At 47.3% G+C, this 19,434-nt stretch overlaps 2 protein-coding genes across 2 annotated transcripts in view; one reads left to right on the top strand and one right to left on the bottom strand.

Moving 5' to 3' along the window:
• The window catches only part of LOC138528729 (zinc finger protein 271-like), a 507,619-nt gene that overhangs the window by 214,153 nt on the left and 274,032 nt on the right, over positions 1 to 19,434 (top strand). The gene's annotated exons all lie outside the window — the stretch shown is intronic.
• The window catches only part of LOC138528821 (zinc finger protein 271-like), a 163,303-nt gene that overhangs the window by 43,913 nt on the left and 99,956 nt on the right, over positions 1 to 19,434 (bottom strand). Inside the window, exon 5 of the mRNA XM_069640712.1 lies at positions 16,352 to 16,414. Coding sequence (XP_069496813.1) covers positions 16,352 to 16,414 — 63 coding nt within the window. The remainder of the gene's footprint in view (positions 1 to 16,351; positions 16,415 to 19,434) is intronic.

Below are 19,434 nucleotides of genomic sequence, written 5' to 3'. Positions count from 1 at the left end.
CCCTACATCACCAAAGCAAGAGGAACCTTCAATCAACAACCACAACTCCCGGAAGACGAACCCGATGAAAACCCAAAAACCCAAGACAAAACCTAGAAGAATTTTTTGAAGACGCTGAATCCCACAGCCCAACAAGTGACCGACCAGGAAGGAAACCTCAACACCAAGCGGAAGACGACCTCGACAAAGCCCAAACCAAACAACACCTCCAAACTTCACTGCAATCTAATAAACGCAAGACCCATGTCAAAAAACTCAGAGATCTTCGACCTACTCGACGACAACGGCATTGACATCCTGTTCATCACAGAAACATGGCTGGAAAGACAACTACAAAATCACACTCCAAAGCTGCCTTCCGACCGACTTCAAATGCCTACAAATAAACAGAAAAAACAAAAAAGGAGGAGGCATCGCTATAGCATTCAAAGAACACCTGAAAATAAAAACCGATGAACCTCTCAACATCCTCAACTGCGAAACCATGGTAATACACCTAAAACAGCAAGCCCAAAAACCAACATCACATTCATCCTGGTATACAGACCGGCAACATATGATGCAACATTCGTCGATAACTTCATAGAAGCCATCACCAACTTAGCCATCAACCACGAACACCTAATCATCCTGGGGGACTTCAACATCTGGTTTGAAGACATCCACGCCACCTCCCAAAACTCACTAATTGAACAACTCATCACCATGAAACTACGACAACTAGTCAAAGGAGCAACGCACTCGGCAGGACACACCATAGACACAATTTTTGCCAAAGAAAAACTCATCACCACGGCACCGCCGATACAAATACTGTGGAGCGACCATCTCATCATCCCATTCGTGATCACTCTGCCTACCCAAGCCTACATCCAACATCCGAAACTCACAACCACCACCAAAAGAAACTGGAAACATGTCAAAGAAAGCAACCTATTCGAACAACTGGAATTAATGAAACCCTCAACTACAGAACTGGAGCTAGCTGACCTAGATGGGAAAGCAGAGATACTGCACAAATGGATCGCAGATACAATAGACAAGATCGCCCCAGAAAAACCGTTCACCCCATCAAAAAAAAAGAGCAATGGCAAAATGGTTCACCCCACTATTAAACGACATGAAAAAGGAAAACAAAAAGATGGAATTGGAATGGAGGAAAGAATACAACCCAGGGAAAAAAAATACTGTACCAGAAACAAATCTGTGCATACAAGAAGGAAATTCAAAAGGCAAAGAGAAGAAATTACGATGACAGAACCAACAATGCCACCAACACACAAAAAGAAATGTTTAGCATCATTGAAGAAATAAGAAACCCACCAGGCTGCGATAACACCCCAACCCCCTCAGAAAAACTATGCAGCGACCTGGCAGACCACTTAAAAAAAAAAAAAACACTGACATCCGTCAAACCATACAAAAGCGACTAACCAACCACAACATACAACCCAACAAACCTAACACGGAACCACAGCATAAACTCCGAAGCTTCCCTGAAATATCAGCAGAGGCATTCGCAATGCTGGTAAAACGAAGCAAGAAAGCGGGATCACCCATGGACCCCTGTCCCCGAGACATCTACAAATCAATCCTCGCACAAGGATCGCCAGCAGAACACTACAGAAACCCTCTAAATCTATCACTATCAACAGAGATTGTACCGAAGATCTTCAAATCAGCATACAACAAGCCACTCTTGAAAAAAACAAGTGGGGACGTTGATGACCTTTCCAACTACAGGCCGATCTCTAACATTGCCTACCCAGCAAAACTTCTAGAAACCTACGTATATAAACTAACCCAAGAACACGTAGAAAAACACCACCTGCTGGACCAAGCTCAAATCGGTTTCAGACCAGCGAGAGGAACGGAAACAGCACTACTATCCATCTGGGACAACCGCAAAACTAACGCAGACTCAAACACTACCTCAGCCCTTATTCTGCTCGACCTCTCCGCAGCCTTTGACACAGTTAGCCACGACACCCTGACCAAAAGACTAGAAGACATAGGCATAACAGACACAGCACTACGCTGGACCAAATCATTCCTAGCAGACAGAACAGAAACTGTATGGATAAAACGAGTTAACGACTGTGGAGTGCCACAAGGATCCTCACTTTCTCCACTATATTTCAACTATCAGACTCCGGTCATCAGAATCTTCAAAGAATACAACATTACATGTTACAACTACACAGATGACACTCAGATCATCTGCAAAATCAAAGACACAGATGCCGACCATTCAACCCTAACCGACTGTCTAAAAGAAGTCTTCAACTGGATGGATGCCAACAACCTGAAAATCAACCCAGGAAAGACAGAAATCATGATCATATCCAAAGACCAAGAGAACGGAACCGCCATCCCATGGCCTACAGAAATGGGAAACGCACCAACACCATCGAAGGTAGTAAAAAATCTTGGAGTCCTAATGGACAACAACCTAACCCTGGAATCACAAATAAATGCAACAGTGAAGAAATGCTTTTTCCTCCTCCACACGGTAAGAAGAATTCTACCTTTCCTCTCCTTCACGCACAAAACACTCACTATCGTCGCCCTAATCATGTCAAAAATCGACTATGCAAACAGCCTCTACCTCGGAATACCAGAATACCTCCTGAAGAAACTGCAACGGATCCAAAATGCAGCAGCAAGACTACTCCTCAAACTATCCAGAAGAGACCACATCACTCCAGCCCTAAAAACACTACACTGGCTCCCAGTAAAACATCGCATCACCTTCAAAACAATGTGCATAACGCACAGGGCAATCAGCGGACAAGGAGCAGAATTCCTACAAAAGAAAATAGTCTACAAACCAACAAGACCCCTCCGATCAAGCAACGAAATCCAGCTGGAACTCAAACCATACCTTAAGAAAAAACTTGGAGGCACCTCCTTCTACCACTTAACCGCAAAAACCTGGAACAACATCCCAAAAGAAATAAGCAACACTGAAGATCACCTAAAATTCAGGAAATCACTAAAAACCTGGCTGTACAACACCACAGACTAAACCTGGAAACCAAAACCGGAAAAATGATGACTAAACCGAAAAGACACGGACATCCCCGATCCGAGAGAGCAACTCCCACGGCACCTGGACGGGTGACACCGGATAGACTGTAACACAGGCGGCACGCACAGAGACGGAGTCAACTACCCCAGACAATCCCACCAACACTTTCACCCACCCCTTAGTTCACTACATTGCAACAATAAAAAAAAAAAACCCAGATAGCCTTGCACAACAGTACATGACGACTAGCGGCCACAAACACCCCAGGCCCAGCCAATGGACCCACCGGGCTGAGGCCGCCAACCGCACATCACTGCTCTTGCACTTTTCCTGCTTCCTCCCACTAACTCAACCTCCCCTCCTCTTTCAGAGCCGCCAGAGCGCCAGAGGACCACTCCGGTGGTGACAGTGCGCTGTACAAATGTCCTTTAACATTAACATAACAATTAAAAGGGTGTTCTGTGTTTCCAAGATAATGCCCTCATATAGAGGTTATGCAAAGAAGGGCCTGTACCGCCAATGGAAATAGTATTACCGCTACTCGCTCCGAGTTAGCTCAATCATGAGTTGGGCAGAAAATCCCCATTCATTAACCCAATGTGGGTTTTTGGCGCTAGTAGTGCTGTGCTAATAGCGCCAAAAACGGGTGGAACTTGGAGGTTTTTACCTCCAGCAAAAAGCTGGAGGTAAAACTCCAATTTTCTGCCCGACTCATGATTGAGCCAACCCTTAAATGCAGTGGTAATAGCGTTACTGCTGCATTTAAGGGCTATCACCCAACTTGTGATGAGGCCCTTGGACATTCTGAAGGGTGCAGAAATGATGCTTAGTAGGGAGGAATGCAAGTTCCACAAAGTCATAAAATATGGCATGAGATATCGAAGTATGGATTTTGACCAAAAGAAGATGCCAACAACATCACCAGCTTACCCATCCCAAGTAATAATCCTGCTAAAAAGAGTATATTAACTGCAGAAGCCAGCAACCATAGTTTAGGAGCACTATGATGACAGAGTGCTGAAGGAAAAGAACGTACCATGGCATTTGCATCAAGAGTATTGAAGAAGGCAGAGCGGACCTAGTTCACAATAGAGAAAGAACTGTTAACTGTCAAATTGGCAATTGCTAAGTTTACAGTTCATCTAAATCACAAACCTTTAAAGGAGATACTTAGTACCAAAGGTCGGATGTCTTTTAGGATAAGGAAGTGGGTTACAGGACTGCAAGAATATACCTGGGATGTAGAGTATGTGCCTGGGGTTTGGAATAGGGTGGCAGATGGTCTTTGCGATTGACCCTTGTAGTTGCAGGACAGGATGAGGGTGATGAAGATGATGATCAGGTATTAGAGATTGGTGTCTGAGGAGGAATGAGGTGAAGCTCTGCTATTGGACACCATGGAGGTGAAAGAGAAATGAGTAGGCGGGTGCAAGAGTGACTATATACAGAAAGGAACATCTCCTGAAGCTGCGAGACTGATTGTTTATGAACTCTATGTACAGGGGCGTATGGTGCTGAGAGGTGATAAGATATGTCCCTCGAAGGGGTGAGGAGAAACATTGAAAGTGGTGCATTAGGGGCATCACGGCATGTTCAAGACCAAGCAATTAGTTAGACAAGAATATTGGTGGCCAGGGATGGATGTGCAATTGAGTGCAATGTGTGTGAGTACTCTGCCAATGGATATGTTTGTTTTTTTATTTATTTATTTATATGGACCACCAAACCCGGGGGTATCTGGGCACGTTTTTCAAGTTCCATAGAAGTTAAGCACATGTTACAAAGTAGAAGAGGTACATTATTTACAAATCAATATTATGAAAGTTGTATTCCACTGTGAAATTACATGGTTACTATACAGATATTTACAAACAGGCAGAGCAGAAGTATATGTACACAGATATCAGAGTACTGCATGGTTATATAGCCATAGAAAGGAGCCAGATTTTAGTCTTTTTTCTAAAGCTATAATAGGAAGGGTCTGATCGTAAGGCTACAGGCATAGCATTCCACAGCTGTGCTGCCATAACAGGAAAGCTACTCCCCCCTGCTTTCTTAAGCTTGTATCTGGGAACCTTGAGGCAATGGGAGTGCAAAGTTTTGGTAGGTGGTTCCAATGTATTTTTAAAGAATTTGGCGGAATTGGAGAGACATTTGTAGGTGATGGATAATGATTTGAAGTGGATTCTATCCTTGACTGATAGCCATTTAGTGATATGTCTGGCATCCGAGACTTGCTGCATTCTAAGGATACCTAGCGCAGTTCTTAGAGCATCATCTTACAGTATATGCAATTTGTTAACATTGTGTTTGCTTGACCCTAGATAGAGTACATTACAATAGTCTAATCTCAAGAGAATTAATGCTCTTGCCAAGGAAATACAACTTTCTGTAGAAATAAATGGTTTACACGCATTAATTAATTTACATGCGTAAGCTGTAGTCGAGGGGTGGCATTGACTTGTCTGTTCAAGTTCAATGCTGAGTCGAGGTAAAAGCCCAAGGTTTTTATCGCATTAGATACTTTGATATTTATGCTGTCAATGTTGAATGATTTAAACTGGTTGCTTAATTTATTCAGTCTTACTGACGAGCCAGTGAGAAGGAGCTCTGTCTTTTAGTTGTTAAGACAGAGGCCGTGAGTGGCCTTCCAAGCTTGGATAGTAAGATAGATTTTATTCAACAGGGTAGAGTCAATGGGCCTCATTATAAGCTTGCCGCTCCGGTAACAACGGTACCGGTAAGCTTGCTGATGCCTTTGTTACCGGACCGGCAAACTACGAGGTCTGCTCGTGGGTACCTTTCTGCATGCCTGGGAATGGGGAGCAATATTTTCTAGTGCCCAGGAATGGGCAATTACTAGGTCCGCCCGGACCATAATGCCCCGGTAATTTCCCATTCCCAGACGCTGCAATAAAAATTATTCAGGCGGCAGCCATGCCGATTTTACCAGCATGGCTACCGCCGGTCTCGTAGTGAGGCCTAACGCCATAAACACCCGAGATGGGAATGAGAATCTGAGTGTCATCTGCATAGTTATTGTAGGTGACACCCAGATTGTCAAGGTTGTCAAAAAGAGGCTTGGTGAAAATATTATACACCATGGGAGAGACGCACGAGCCCCGCGGTACTCCACAGGTTATTGGTACAGGCTCGACAGATGCAATAGGTGAAAAGACTCTCATGGAGCGATTATCCAGGAAAGATTGAATCCAGGCAGTAGCTTCAGAAGAAAAGTGGGCAGCTGATGACAAGTGACTACAGAGCACTTTGTGGTCAACTAAATCAAAAGCGGCGGCAGGTCTAGTAGGAGGAGTAGGGCTAGTTTCCCATTGTCCTTCATCTCATCCATTTGATTTTTCAAGTCAATAAGCGCCGATTCTGTGTCGTGTTTAGGTATAAAGCCTGACTGACAGAGTCCCAGAAGATTGTTAGCCTCAAGATAAGCCTGTATCTGTAGGTATGCTGCCTTGTGTAAGATTTTCAAGAGACAGTTTGTATAGGTCTGTAGTTGGTAGGAATGTTAGGGTCAAGATTAGGTTTTTTTTAAGAGATGTAGGACCCATGCATCCTTTAGATTGGTCGGGACAGTACTAGAGTCAAATGAGGAGTTGATTAATGTAGTGATGAATGGGGCTAGGTCCCTAGCTGCCTCTTTGATTATTGTTGCCGGGCATGTGTTCCCCTGGCATCTTGATGGTTTAAGGAAGGCTATTATGTCCTCCGCTCCGTGGATAGTGACCAGGGCAAATTTAAACCGATTGCATGGTTTTGTGGGAATCGTCAGTGACTCCTGCAATGGTAGGTCATTAGAAAGGTGTCGTTTTTTAACTTCTATTTTTTCTTGTAGAAGAGATATTTTGTTGGATAGCGCAGTTTGAATATTGGTACACTAAGTCTTGTCCTTGATGCAGGTATCAGTTGCAAGAGGAGGGGACTGTAGTTCCCTTAGAATGACAAAGAGTTCTCTTGTATTTGAACTAGCTTTGCTGATTCTGTCATTATAAATATCTCTTTTAGTTTGGAGGATCTCAGATGTATATCTTCTGGCTATTTTGGTGAGATTATTCTTGTTTAACACCGTGGGGTTATTTTTCCATAGTGATTCCGTGCTCCTTTTTTCATTCTGTAGTGCATTAAGATTTGGGGTGAACCAGGAATTGAGGTGAGCTCGTGGTTTACTTTGACACATTTTTAGGGGTGCTATTTTCTCAAAAGCTTGATTGAGCATTGAGTTGTATAAGTATACTGGAGCTGCTGGGTCTGTATTAATAGATGTAGGATTAGTGATAGGATGGAGAAACGGTAGTATGTTTTCCACGTTTATATAACACTGGTTTCTAGTGAGTGCTGCAGGGGCCAGAAGGTTCATGTGATTAGGTTGTGAACTGTCTTGTATTGTGAAGGATATAAGGTGATGATCAGTCCAGGCACATGCTTCGTTAGACATTATTGTAGTCATGCAATTGAGGTCCGCAACCCAGTCTAAGGTTCTTTCTTTAGCATGTATTAGCGTGTAAGAGTGAAGCCTAGTTCAGTGATAGTATTGGCGAATGCAGAGACATTCGCATCATTCAAGTCGTTGAGACCGAGATTAAAGTGTCCTAATACTATAATTTGAGAGCACAGTTTTGTGTTAGTGGTAAATAGAGAAGTGATATCTTCCTCGAATGTTGATATAGGGCCAGGTGGTCTGTACATAAGATGCATAGTTATAGTTTGTGATGCTGTGAGTGGCAGTTTGACTGAGGTTGTCAAGAGTTCTCCTAAGGGGAATGGAGGATTTGTCAAGGCCCTTAGCCCCAATTTAGTTTTAGCAATGAAGGCAATGCCGTCTCCTCTAGCTGTATCTCTATCTAGCCCCTGCCAGTTTCCTATGCTAACACTTGCCCTCGGTCGTCCTTTCCCGGACTATCCCAAACGATCCCTCCTGTCCACTGCACTTTCCTCCCCTCGCCCCTTTTTTTCCCTGGCACTTGCCGTCCTGGCCTGAATAGCACTGACCTCCCCCACCAGTGGGGCTCCCACTATTGCACTGCTCCCTCTTCCCCCCACCCTCTCGCACTTATCACCTTGTCATACATATGCACTGTAGTCTATCAGATCGTGGCCTCTTCCCTATGGCTAATATACTCCCAAATCTCTTCGGCAAAACCCATCGAAAGCAGATTGACACTCGGGAACCAGGAACTTCAAAGCTGCATTTATCAACACCACAGGCTTTGCATCTGCCTTTCCACTGTCCCGCTAATGAAACCCTCCCCCCTGTTCTCTTACAGAGCCAAGCGCAGCAAGGCCACCAATAGTGGCACACAGGTGCTATAAAGGACCCTTATATTACATCTGTTTTGTATTAGTGGTCACTGTCATTTCAGCGCTGTAAGTGAGATCAAGATCAGCAAGCTCCTTGCACATGATTGCTCTCCTGGTTTTCTCTGCAGCCATTGCCACCATGTAGTATTTGCCGCCTCCTTCCTCATCACTTGTCTAATGCTGCATTCTGTGGAAAGGACAATGTTGTTTCTCTGTTTCATGATCCCCTTTTTATCGTTTTCAGACATTCCTCAAAGCCAAACGCCATCTTAACATCTTCAAACAACAGTTTTCTATTCAAAGTTATTTCATGTTACTCACTGCTCAATTCCTAGTGTTTCAAACCATTGACAAATACAAATGAGCGTATCGTGGAGTTCACCATATAGGAGCAGTGACAGAATCTCCCCAAAATATACCTTCCTGTACCTTCACATTGAAAATTGGAAATGACAATCAGCGCCTCGTAGGTGAAAGGTGGTGTGGGTTTCATTGGGATGTCAATGGACTGTAGCTGACCTCAGTGCATGTTTTCCGCTCTCCCTGCCCCCCTCTTCCCGCCTTCCATTGGCCCGTAGGCCCTGCAATTACACCTGCATGGATCTATGACCCCCATTGCTGGCCCTCACTCCAGCGTGGTCGTTGAGCACACGGTAAGTGCAGTGCCTTTGACCCCATTTGAGGCTTCTTTTCACCCGTTCACTCCACGGCACCAGTGGCCGTGTGGTAGGCCAGTCCTCCCCCTTACCTGCGTGTGTTATGTGTCCTTTTTTAAAAATTATTATTTTGTTTTCCTCCTGTTTCCTGTGTCCCTCCAATCTGGTCCCTGTCCCCCCTCCAATAGCCTACCATCCCGCCCAGCATCTTCCATTGGCCCGTAGGCCCTGCAATTACACCTGCATGGGTCTGTGACCCCCATTTTTTCAGGATGAAGAAGATTAATGCAACTGATTCCCAGCGACTCCATTTGCGGCCCAATTTTTGGTGGGGGGGGACAAACGTAAAATCTCCTTCCCCATGCTTGTGTGGCACTTCCTGATGTTTCCCCGCCCTCCACCTCCCATTGGCTAACATATCTGGACATAACTGGCCCTTCCAGGGCAGCCCTCTGCCCGGCGGCCCCTTCGGCTCAGGGCCCCAAGGCAAAGGGCGGCTCCTACATTGGCAGCCTCAAGGCGTGTCTGCAGGTGTCCTCATGGGAAGCAAGCAGCAAACAGACACCATCAAAAGCTTTAAGTGTGGCATGGGTGGGGTGTAGAGCAATTACTCTAATCCAGAAAGCCCCTGTCACTCTACCTTACCTTTCCTTAATATAGACTGCCATAGACTTACACCAGGCATACTCAGAAAGACCTGTGACCATCAGCCTGAATATATTCATGAAAGGATTGAAAATGTTGCCTTTACCATACTTGTCGATGTTAACAAATCCAACACCAGGAGAGAATTGTGAACTTTAGCCTGCGTCGCATCTAGATAGAATTGTGAAAGATAGCCTGCACCACACTTAGATGAAATGGTGAACTTTAGCTTGCACCACACTTAGATGAAATGGTGAACTTTAGCCTGCGCCACACTTAGATGAAATGGTGAACTTTAGCCTGCACCACACTTCGATGAAATGGTGAACTTTAGCCTGCACCACACTTAGATGAAATGGTGAACTTTAGCCTGCACCACACTTCGATGAAATGGTGAACTTTAGCCTGCACCACACTTAGATGAAATGGTGAACTTTAGCCTGCACCACACTTCGATGAAATGGTGAACTTTAGCCTGCACCACACTTCGATGAAATGGTGAACTTTAGCCTGCACCACACTTAGATGAAATGGTGAACTTTAGCTTGCACCACACTTAGATGAAATGGTGAACTTTAGCCTGCACCACACTTAGATGAAATGGTGAACTTTAGCCTGCACCACACTTAGATGAAATGGTGAACTTTAGCTTGCATCACACTTAAATGAAATTGTGAACTTTAGCCTGCATCACATCTAGATAGAATTGCATACCTCTATCCATCCTGTTGCTATGTATATTTATGTCGCTATGTACGTCCCCACTGTCCTGCTCACGTGCCTGGTCTCAGGTGCTTTTACTGATAACCACCATATCACACCACTACGCTTACTTTCTTCTATACACCATCATTCAACTAGAACACAGCTATGCTATGACACATTCGGACTAGCTGTTCTCATACTAACATGACCCCACAAACACCTCATCATCCTAATAAAACACAGCTAGCGGAGCACATACCGGCTAGCTTAGGCGCCTCCTCAGGCCTAACGCGGCCAGAACTCAGTCTGGGTGTCCACCCTCCAGACTGAACACATCCAACTGATTTCCTCAGCACTACACCTACTGCTAAAAATCAGCTTTCAAACAACAACCACATCTGCTGCACACATATCCGGTGCGCCCACGCACCAGTCGACACTCTCTCTCTCTACTGGTTTGAACTGCGGTTCCCGAGGGCGTTCAACCTACCAGCGCTTTGAGGTCATACCAATGATACATAAGGCGCTATATAAATGCCAAGTAACATAACATAACACAATGCCTCGCATTATCTGACCCAGGAATGTGGATCCCGGAGATGTCACAGAGGTAATTTCTCCTGTTCGTGTCTGCATGCACACAAAGTCTAAAACTGGCTTTCATAAATTAATCTTGACAGACTAAAACCCCAACGCACCCAAGGTGTAAATCCTTTTAGATTCACCCTCAAACACAACATCTATTTTAAGGTTGATATTACTAAAAACACAAGCTCCCTCAGCTCCGCATAACAAACCCTGTCGAGTCTACTTTGACTCTAGAACCATTGTCCAAGACCTTGCTCTCCCCATGTAAATGGTGAGAAGCCCACCCTTGCAATTTTCTACCATTCCCCCATCACTCAAAGCAGCCTGCATTGCTGCAGCCACCTCCGAACAGGATGGAGGATGTTCAGCCGCACCACCTGTTGCAGCGCAATACGCATTGTAATGTGCATGCGTGAGCCTCGCTATGGGCCACAGATGCGTGGTTAATAAACGGGAGCCCGTGTGCGCCAGTTGCCGCCGGGACCCCAGAACAGTAAAACGTGTCCGAGTATTTGTGAGTACATTTGCGTGCTTATGTGACTGCGCGGCCTGGGGCATTCATAAACATTATTGGCGACGAGAAAGGCCCTGAGTGGGGGTGGTGGAATCTTGAAACAAAGTTTCATAGCAGTAAACATTCCATCGACATTGCCTGCTAGGTGCCGGCTCCTACGCAGCCGCCATTTTCTTCAGAAACATGACAGTTGCGGCCCTCTTGGGTGCTCGTGCGCTGGTCGTTTTACCTTGGGACAATTTTTGGACATCCCACAGCTGTCTGATATCAGATGGCTGTGGCTAAATATCGGAAGGGTGCATTTTGATGGACAAAGTGCTTGACAGCCTAATAATGAGCTCGCTAGTGGCCTAGTGTGCTCCCACGTGCCATCCAAGTCCTGCAGACATCATTTATCCAGCCCTAGTGTGCAGGACTCACCAGGTGGGTGACAGACTTGCGGCCTCATACTTACAAGTGAGGTGCTCGCACCAGCGCAACCATCACGCCGACAGCAAGGAACTTTGGCACCAATGCCTGAATTTGACCTGTCAGGACCCCTGTCCAAATTGGGTCCGAAATTATTGTGGGTCACAAATCTTGAGATGTTCGTCAGGGCCACTGGAGAGACTAAAGATGATGCCAAGGTGGTGACCATGCTATATTCGGCAGGATCTGAGGCGCATCGTATTTTTGAGTCGCTCAACTCACAGGCAACAACGTATGATGAAGTTAAGAATGCTCTCAAAGAACATTTTCTACCACTGGCGAACCAGGATTTCGACAGGTTTGTCATGTGTGCAGAGAGACAATCTGGGGAGGAGACATTGAATCAGTTCTGTGGGAGGTTGAGACGAAAGTTAGCCAGCACGTGCAGGTGGGAGAACGAAGAGGGCATGGTGTGGAATCAACTCCTCCAAGGGTGCACCTCAGGGACGCTGAGATGGCAGGTGCTTCATGAACCTGGCCTGACGCTGGCGCAGATTTTAGACATGGGGAGAGTCTATGAGCTGGCAGAAAGTAGAGGGGCCCGAATGGATGCCACAGTTCGCTCTGGGAAGAGTGAGGAAGCTTTTGCGGTGGGACGCTCAGCAATGAATACAGCTCAAAATTCGCAATGGACTACTAGAAGGCAGAAGAGTTCTCAAAAACCTGACCAGGCACACTCCTGTCAGTTTAGTGGATATGAACTTCCCCATGCTGGTGAGTGTCCGGTGAAGGCGAGAGTGTGTGGTAGCTGTGGGGTGTCAGGACACTATGCAAGGGTTTGCAGGGCAGCCGTGCCAGTAGCTGCATCAAGGGGCCCAGCGAGAGCCAGGTGGCCCGAGAAAGCTGAAAAGTGTTGCAACAGTAGAGCAAGGTATGCAGGAACTTGACATCACGGAAGAAGAGGAAGGTGAAGTGTTCTTTATCTCCAACATTGCAGCGGGGTCAAGAAAGAGACGCCAACCCACATGTGTGGTCAATATCAGGGAAACTCTGACACCTGTGCTAATAGACACTGGAGCATCTGTATGTGTCCTGGCGGCAGGACACTACGAGGCACTACCGGGTCCACCAGTACTCGAGGGAACTAAAGCCAGAATTTATACGTTTGGGGGTGACACACCTTTGACATTGAGAGGGGCTTTTGTAGCACAAGTCACTCATGGACAACACTCCATAAAAGCAAGATTGTTTGTGACAGAGGCGAGTCCGCACTCGCTGTTGAGCTGTGCGGCATCGGAAGCTCTCAATATTGTGCATTTTGCCATGTCTGTGTATCGGATGTCTAGAACATCACTGCGTGGTATGCAGACATTTTCCAAGGGGTTGGCAAACTCAAGGGCGACCCAATATGTCTCCATATTGAGTCGGTGAGACCCACAGCATTAAAACATCAGAGAATTCCTTTCCACCTGAGAGCGCAGGAGCTTCAAGCACTTATAGATATGGACATAGTCGAGTGGGTCGAGGGCCCCACTCCTTGGGTGTCCCCAATCGTTGTGGCGGCCAAGCCTAAACAACCGGGTGCTGTATGCATCTGCGCAGATATGAGATTGCCCAACATGGCGATCCGTCGAGAGCGACACCCGACACCGACACTGGACGACAGAGCAGGTGAACTTCAGGGTGCCAAGGTATTTTCCAAACTGGACCTCTGCTCTGGTTACCATCAGCTGGAGCTGCATCCGGAGTCTCGTTCCATCACAACATTCACAACACATGAGGGCCTGTACCAATTCAAGAGACTCAGCTTTGGTATATCGTCGGCCGTTGAAGTTTTTCAGAATGTGATCCGAGGGGCGCTTGCAGGGCTAAAAGGGGTCATAAATCTAAGCGATGACATTTTACTTTTTACTGCATCCGAAGCAGAGCATATGAAGAGGCTTGAGAGAACCATGGACAGAATACGCGAGTTGAGCCTGACTCTACACAAAGGTAAATGTCAGTTCTTCAGAGACAAAATAGAATTTCTTGGGTTTGTGTTCCATGCGGGAGGCATTTCCCCGGACCCAGAAAAGGTATGTGATATCAAAGTGGCAACACCCCCAGAGTCTCCTTCAGACATTAGAAGCTTTCTGGGGATGGTGAATTATTGTGACTGATTTATCCGGGATCTAGCATTGCTTTTGGAACCGTTAAGGGCTCTCACCAGGAGTGATGGGAATGGTCTGCCAGGGAACAGAAGGCGTTTGACGTTATCAAAGCAGCCCTAACGGTAGATGAAACAATGGCCTATTTTGATCCCAAAAAGGAATCTGAGCTAGTTGTGGATGCCAGTCCCGTGGGACTAGGGGCGGTGCTGTTACAACCTGATGCACAAGGCCAAATGCATCCGATAGCTTACGCCAGCAAGGCCCTGATGGACACTGAAAAGCGATACTCTCAGATTGAGAGAGAGGCACTTGCAATTTTATGGGGCTGTAAGCATTTTCGTTTATATATTTTGGGCAAGCCCGTGTCAGTGATTACGGACCACAAACCACTGATCCCCATTATGGCCGATGGATCATCAAAGCCTCCGCAACGGATCGAGAGGTGGATGCTCTCTATGATAGAGTATGGGTTAAAGACTATTTATCCTGACACCCTGGCTCCGGCAATACTCAGGAAAGAATTGAAGAAGATGACTGTGCGGAGGCTGTCCGCCACGTAGTGGAGGCTGCCATGCCTATAGCACTGACCATCCCGGAATTGGCAGACACATCCCGAACAGATGAGGTACTCCAACTCATCATGGCTGCCATGGACAGCGGAGACTGGAAGGGCATATTGGCCAACAACACCCAGAGGGAGAGAGGAGCTCAGCAGGACTTGCAAGCGCTATGGCGAGCCTGAAATGAGCTGTCGAGGGCACCAAATTGTGGTACCACGAGCAAAGGTGGGGAAGGTGCTTGAGTTGGCTCACAAGGTCCACCAGGGCACAGCAAAGACTAAGGCCCGCCTGCGAGCCAAAGTGTGGTTCACGGATATGGATCGCCGGGTCGATGAGTACATTCGTCAGTGCATTCCGTGCCAAGCAGCCAGCCCAGCAGCAAAGGATCCCCACATCCAATCCATGGCTAGGAGTGAGCAACCATGGGGCAGAGTACACATAGATTTTGGGTCCACAGGGAGGGGCACATACTTTTTGGCCGTGATTGATCAGTGGTCCCGGTATCCTGAAATAGAACTTGTGGAGTCCACAGCCAGTGACCACACGATCCAGGCCCTGGAGAGAATCTGCCACCCACAGTTTCCCTGTCGAACTGTGTTCAGATAATGGACCCCCTTTTCAAGGCCAACAGTTCGAAAATGACATGGAGGAGTGTGGGATAAAGCATTGCAAGATAACCCCTCTCTGGCCAAGGGCAAATGGCGAGGCTGAAAGGTTCATGCGAACTTTGAACAAGGTGTTCAGGATATCGCTGAATGAAGTGGGAGAACTACAAAGAAATCTGTTTCAGTTCCTCCGGGAGTACAGAGCGACTCCACATCAATCCGCGGGAGTGGCACCAGCGGAAGCACTTTTCAAGCGGTGCCCCAGAGGCCTCATTCCCAAAGTTGAGGGGAGGGAGCCGGGAAGCATCGACAACTAAAGAGTCCAGGAGGAGCGACAAGTACACAATGAGCGGGAGAGTGCCCAGAGAAATCTCTGACATCCCACTATCTCAGTGAGGGACACGGTGCTGGTGTGCAACCGTCACTCAGAGGGGAAATTATCCCTCACTTATGAACCAAAGCCCATGGGTGTAACACACGTAAAAGGGTCCATGGTGACTGCCACAGATGAAAGAGGGACAGTGACACGGAACGTGTCGTACTTCAAGAAAATTGAGAGTCGCAAATGTGGACCCGATAGACACTGGGCCGAGAAACTTGGAGGCCAGTGCAGCAGCCGATGACGGCGAAGGTGGCGGGGACCCACCACCCATGGACTCCCCACGTCCGGCCCAGGGAGTCAGCAGGAGGTATACGAGCAGGCAAGGGCGCAGGTGTCCGGCACAATTTCAGGAATTCATAATGGACACGGATCCCTGAGCCACAGGGACAATTTTAATGACTCACGTTGGGTCTATCGGTTTGCAAGTATGTGTAAAACACAGTGTCAGCCCCTGTTGGGCCATGTGATCTCAGGTTTTGTGTTATTTCTCTGTTCTTTAAAGAAAAAGAGGAATGTTGCAGCGCAATACGCATTGTAATGCGCATGCGTGAGCTTCGTTATGGGCCATGCATGCACGGTTAATAAACAGGAGCCCGTGTGCGCCAGTTGCCGCCAGGACCCCAGAACAGTAAGACGTGTCTGAGTATTTGTGGGTACATGTGTGTGCTTATGTGACACAGCGGCCTGGGGCATTCATAAACACCACCACCCACTCGCTCAACCATATACACCGTCTTCCCCACAAGACAGACGCTATGACCTACAAGGCCATGGTAACCAATCCAAAAGCTTACCTGGTCAAAGACATCAACATCGCTGGTGCCCAACACAGCACCACACATCACACAATCACCAGCCTGCAAGCCAAGCATTGCAAAAAAGAGAAAAGTAAAACAGAGTCCTTATACCATGTTTCAAAGGGCTCAGCCATGACCTGTATGGCAGTGATTAGGTGTTCCCAGCTACATGGCTTATTGATTGGCTTTTTATATTGCGCTTCCTGCCAAAGTACAGCCTCTGAGCGTGGGACTGTGTCGGACCCATGCTGCTCGACGTTATCTTGCATCCAACACAAGCGTGTTCCCTCTGAGTTATCCTCCTGGCCAAGTGGAGTGAATGGCAGCTATACTGCTGATAACTCCCTTGACAACAGCACCCATATCCCTCAGTCCAGATGTCAGCAAACAGAACATTTTTAAGCATACAGATTTCGGCACTCAGAGCTCCTCACGGCTTACTATTGTGTGCTTCAAACCTTTGCTTTCTGGATTCATTCCTCTTGCTCTCCTACGCTGCCTCTTGGATTGCCCATAACCCCGGCATCCGTCCCTTCGTAACCAACACATACCCATAACTCATTCCCACTTCCCCCAGAAAAGTGTAGAATGAGACCTGTTTGTTTGTTGCCATAAAAAGGCTGCAGAATTTATTCCACAATAACAAATACCAAACTGCACACATTTGTGGAAAGATTGTTCGCAAGATGCGGCGCTGCTCTGTGTCCAAAGAATCTGCTTCCCCCTTTTCCTTCCCAAGAGTCCATAAGTAGGCCCAACTCTCCTCACCTTGGCGTCTGAGCCTCTCCTGCCCCTGCAGGCGCTCCTGGGCGGGGAGAGTGCCGTTTCCTTGGGGGAAGCTGAGCTGTAATTGTTCCTCCCAAGGGGCGCTGGGTCTGAGATGAGCGAAGACCCTTCCTGATTTCTCCTGGCTCCTCCAGAGTCTGTCTCCTGTGTTTGTCTGGCCAAACACCGCCAGGCCACTTGTGGGTTCCCGCCCACCTTGGCTCCCCCCTTTGCTCCTCCTCTCACATTTCCAAGATTTTTGTGCAAATATTCCAGAACAACAAGTCCATACCTAGTGATGATAGGTGTACCCCATCCTTCAAAAAATATTCTGGAGATTTTAAATTAATCAGACCATGTCTGATCTGCCCAAAACCTCTGCCCCTGCAGAATTTTGCCATAGCACAGTTAAGGTTGCGCCTGGATTTCTCCACTGCAGCATGGTTATCCGGCCTCTCCATTCTAACCTTGGAATGATCTCAGACCAAACTATCTCTGTTTCCCCCAGCTGTCCCGCCAGTTCCTGCAATGAGAACATCATCTCCCGCATGAGAGCCCCTCTCCCTAAACTTGTTAAGTCATTCCCCCCCCCTAAGTGAATGATCAGGATGTCAGGTTTTTCTCTGCTGGTTAATAGCTGGTGCACCTATCCTTGCAGCTGCGCCCATTTCATACCCGGCACCCTGTGCCACCCAATCCTGAACTCGCCCGCCGTCAGCTTTTCTTGTTCCGCTGTCCAGCTTGCCCCAGCCCTAGACACAACGGAGTGTCCTACCACCCATACCGATATCTTCTTCCTTCGGGCTGGTGCTAAATGAGGGAAAGAAGAAGGCATGTCACCCTTACATTTTTTCAGGCCTAATGTATCTCCTAAAACAACCAGATTTCCATCTGCCTATTTGCTTGATTGCCACTTCACCCATCCCCACGACCGCCACCGATGTTGCGGCCCCGATCCGGAATGAGTGTGTACCAAACACACCTTCAGTCTCGCCAATTCTTTCCAGAGACAGCTCCATCACTCTCCTGAACTGGAAGCGACTTAGGGCGGAACCATCCCGATGAATAAGAAACGGAGCCTCATTCCCAGAAGGTCTCACTCTGAGAAACCCTGCCACGGCCCTGACTGGGCATACCGGGCTCCCTGTAATGGGCTGTAAGGACACTGTAAACCCTTTGCCTTCCTGATCTGTTTTTGACCTTTTTAACCATAAAGTTACCTGTGCCTCGGAACATTGCACATCCTGTATTTGCAAATACCTTGAGCCTTTCGCCCCTCTGTTCTCAGGGACCAGCTTGCTTACCCTGAACGCCCCGAAGAATGCTAATGTAAATGCCGCTCTGAACAACGCTACTTCGAAACCCCCATGACAGATTTGTTCTAGACTGGCCACCACCCTCTGCAATTTGACAAAATCTATAGGCTGCCTTTCATCCCCTTTGGATTTCACTTGCCTGGCCCAACCTTCCATAGTCATACAAATATAATGTTCTTTGGTGGGATCGCTCAACCCCTCCAATTTCGAAAAATGGGCGATGGCTGCCAGGTGATGTGCCATCCACGACCTGAATTTCCCTTCCTGCCATCCCCAGCCCACAAAGGCCCTTACTGGCATCTCCTGCTCGTTTCTTCCCAGCTCTTCTTGCTTGAATTTCAGGTACCACTCCCAGCATGCCTGATACCTTTTTGTCGTGCCCGTTGCTAACGCCGTCTGAATCAGGGAACTCAGATTCCCCCAATCATGTCCCACCACTTTGTTTTGAACGGTGTCATCCCTTTTTCTGCTCCCAGGCAACACTCTCGAAATTTCACCCACTGTAAATGAGAGAGAGCATCAGCTGCTGTGTTCTGTACCCCGGGAATGTGTCTTGCACTTCAATATTCCACACTAGCATGCATTTGTTGAGTTCTCTTAATAATCGCAACACCCTAATGCCGCTGGCAGCTCCCTGATTAATTATTTGGACCACCGCTAAATTGTCTGACCAAAGCATGACTTTGTTGTCCCTCAGCTGCTTACCCCATAGTTTGAATGCCACCACAATGGTAAAGAGTTCCAACAATGTGATGTCCTTGGTGACCCCTAGGCGATGCCACTCCTCTGGCCATGCTGCGCCACACCACTTCTTGTCAAGGATTGCACCAAACCCTAGAGCCCCCGATGAGTCTGTGAATAATTTGTGCCCGTCTTTGCTGTTGCTTACCATTCTCCACATGCGCACCCCATTGAAACTGTCCAGAAATTCGTCCCACATGGCCAAGTCTTCCCGTACTTCAGCACCCAACCTGACATGTTGACTTGCATGCTTCAGGC

This window comes from Ambystoma mexicanum, chromosome 7q (genome assembly GCF_040938575.1).
Source record: "Ambystoma mexicanum isolate Mex_15411 chromosome 7q, UKY_AmexF1_1, whole genome shotgun sequence".
NCBI classification, from domain to species: Eukaryota; Metazoa; Chordata; class Amphibia; order Caudata; family Ambystomatidae; genus Ambystoma; species Ambystoma mexicanum.
The sequence above is the reverse complement of the archived record's forward strand: the minus strand, read 5'-3'. Positions and strand labels throughout refer to the sequence as shown.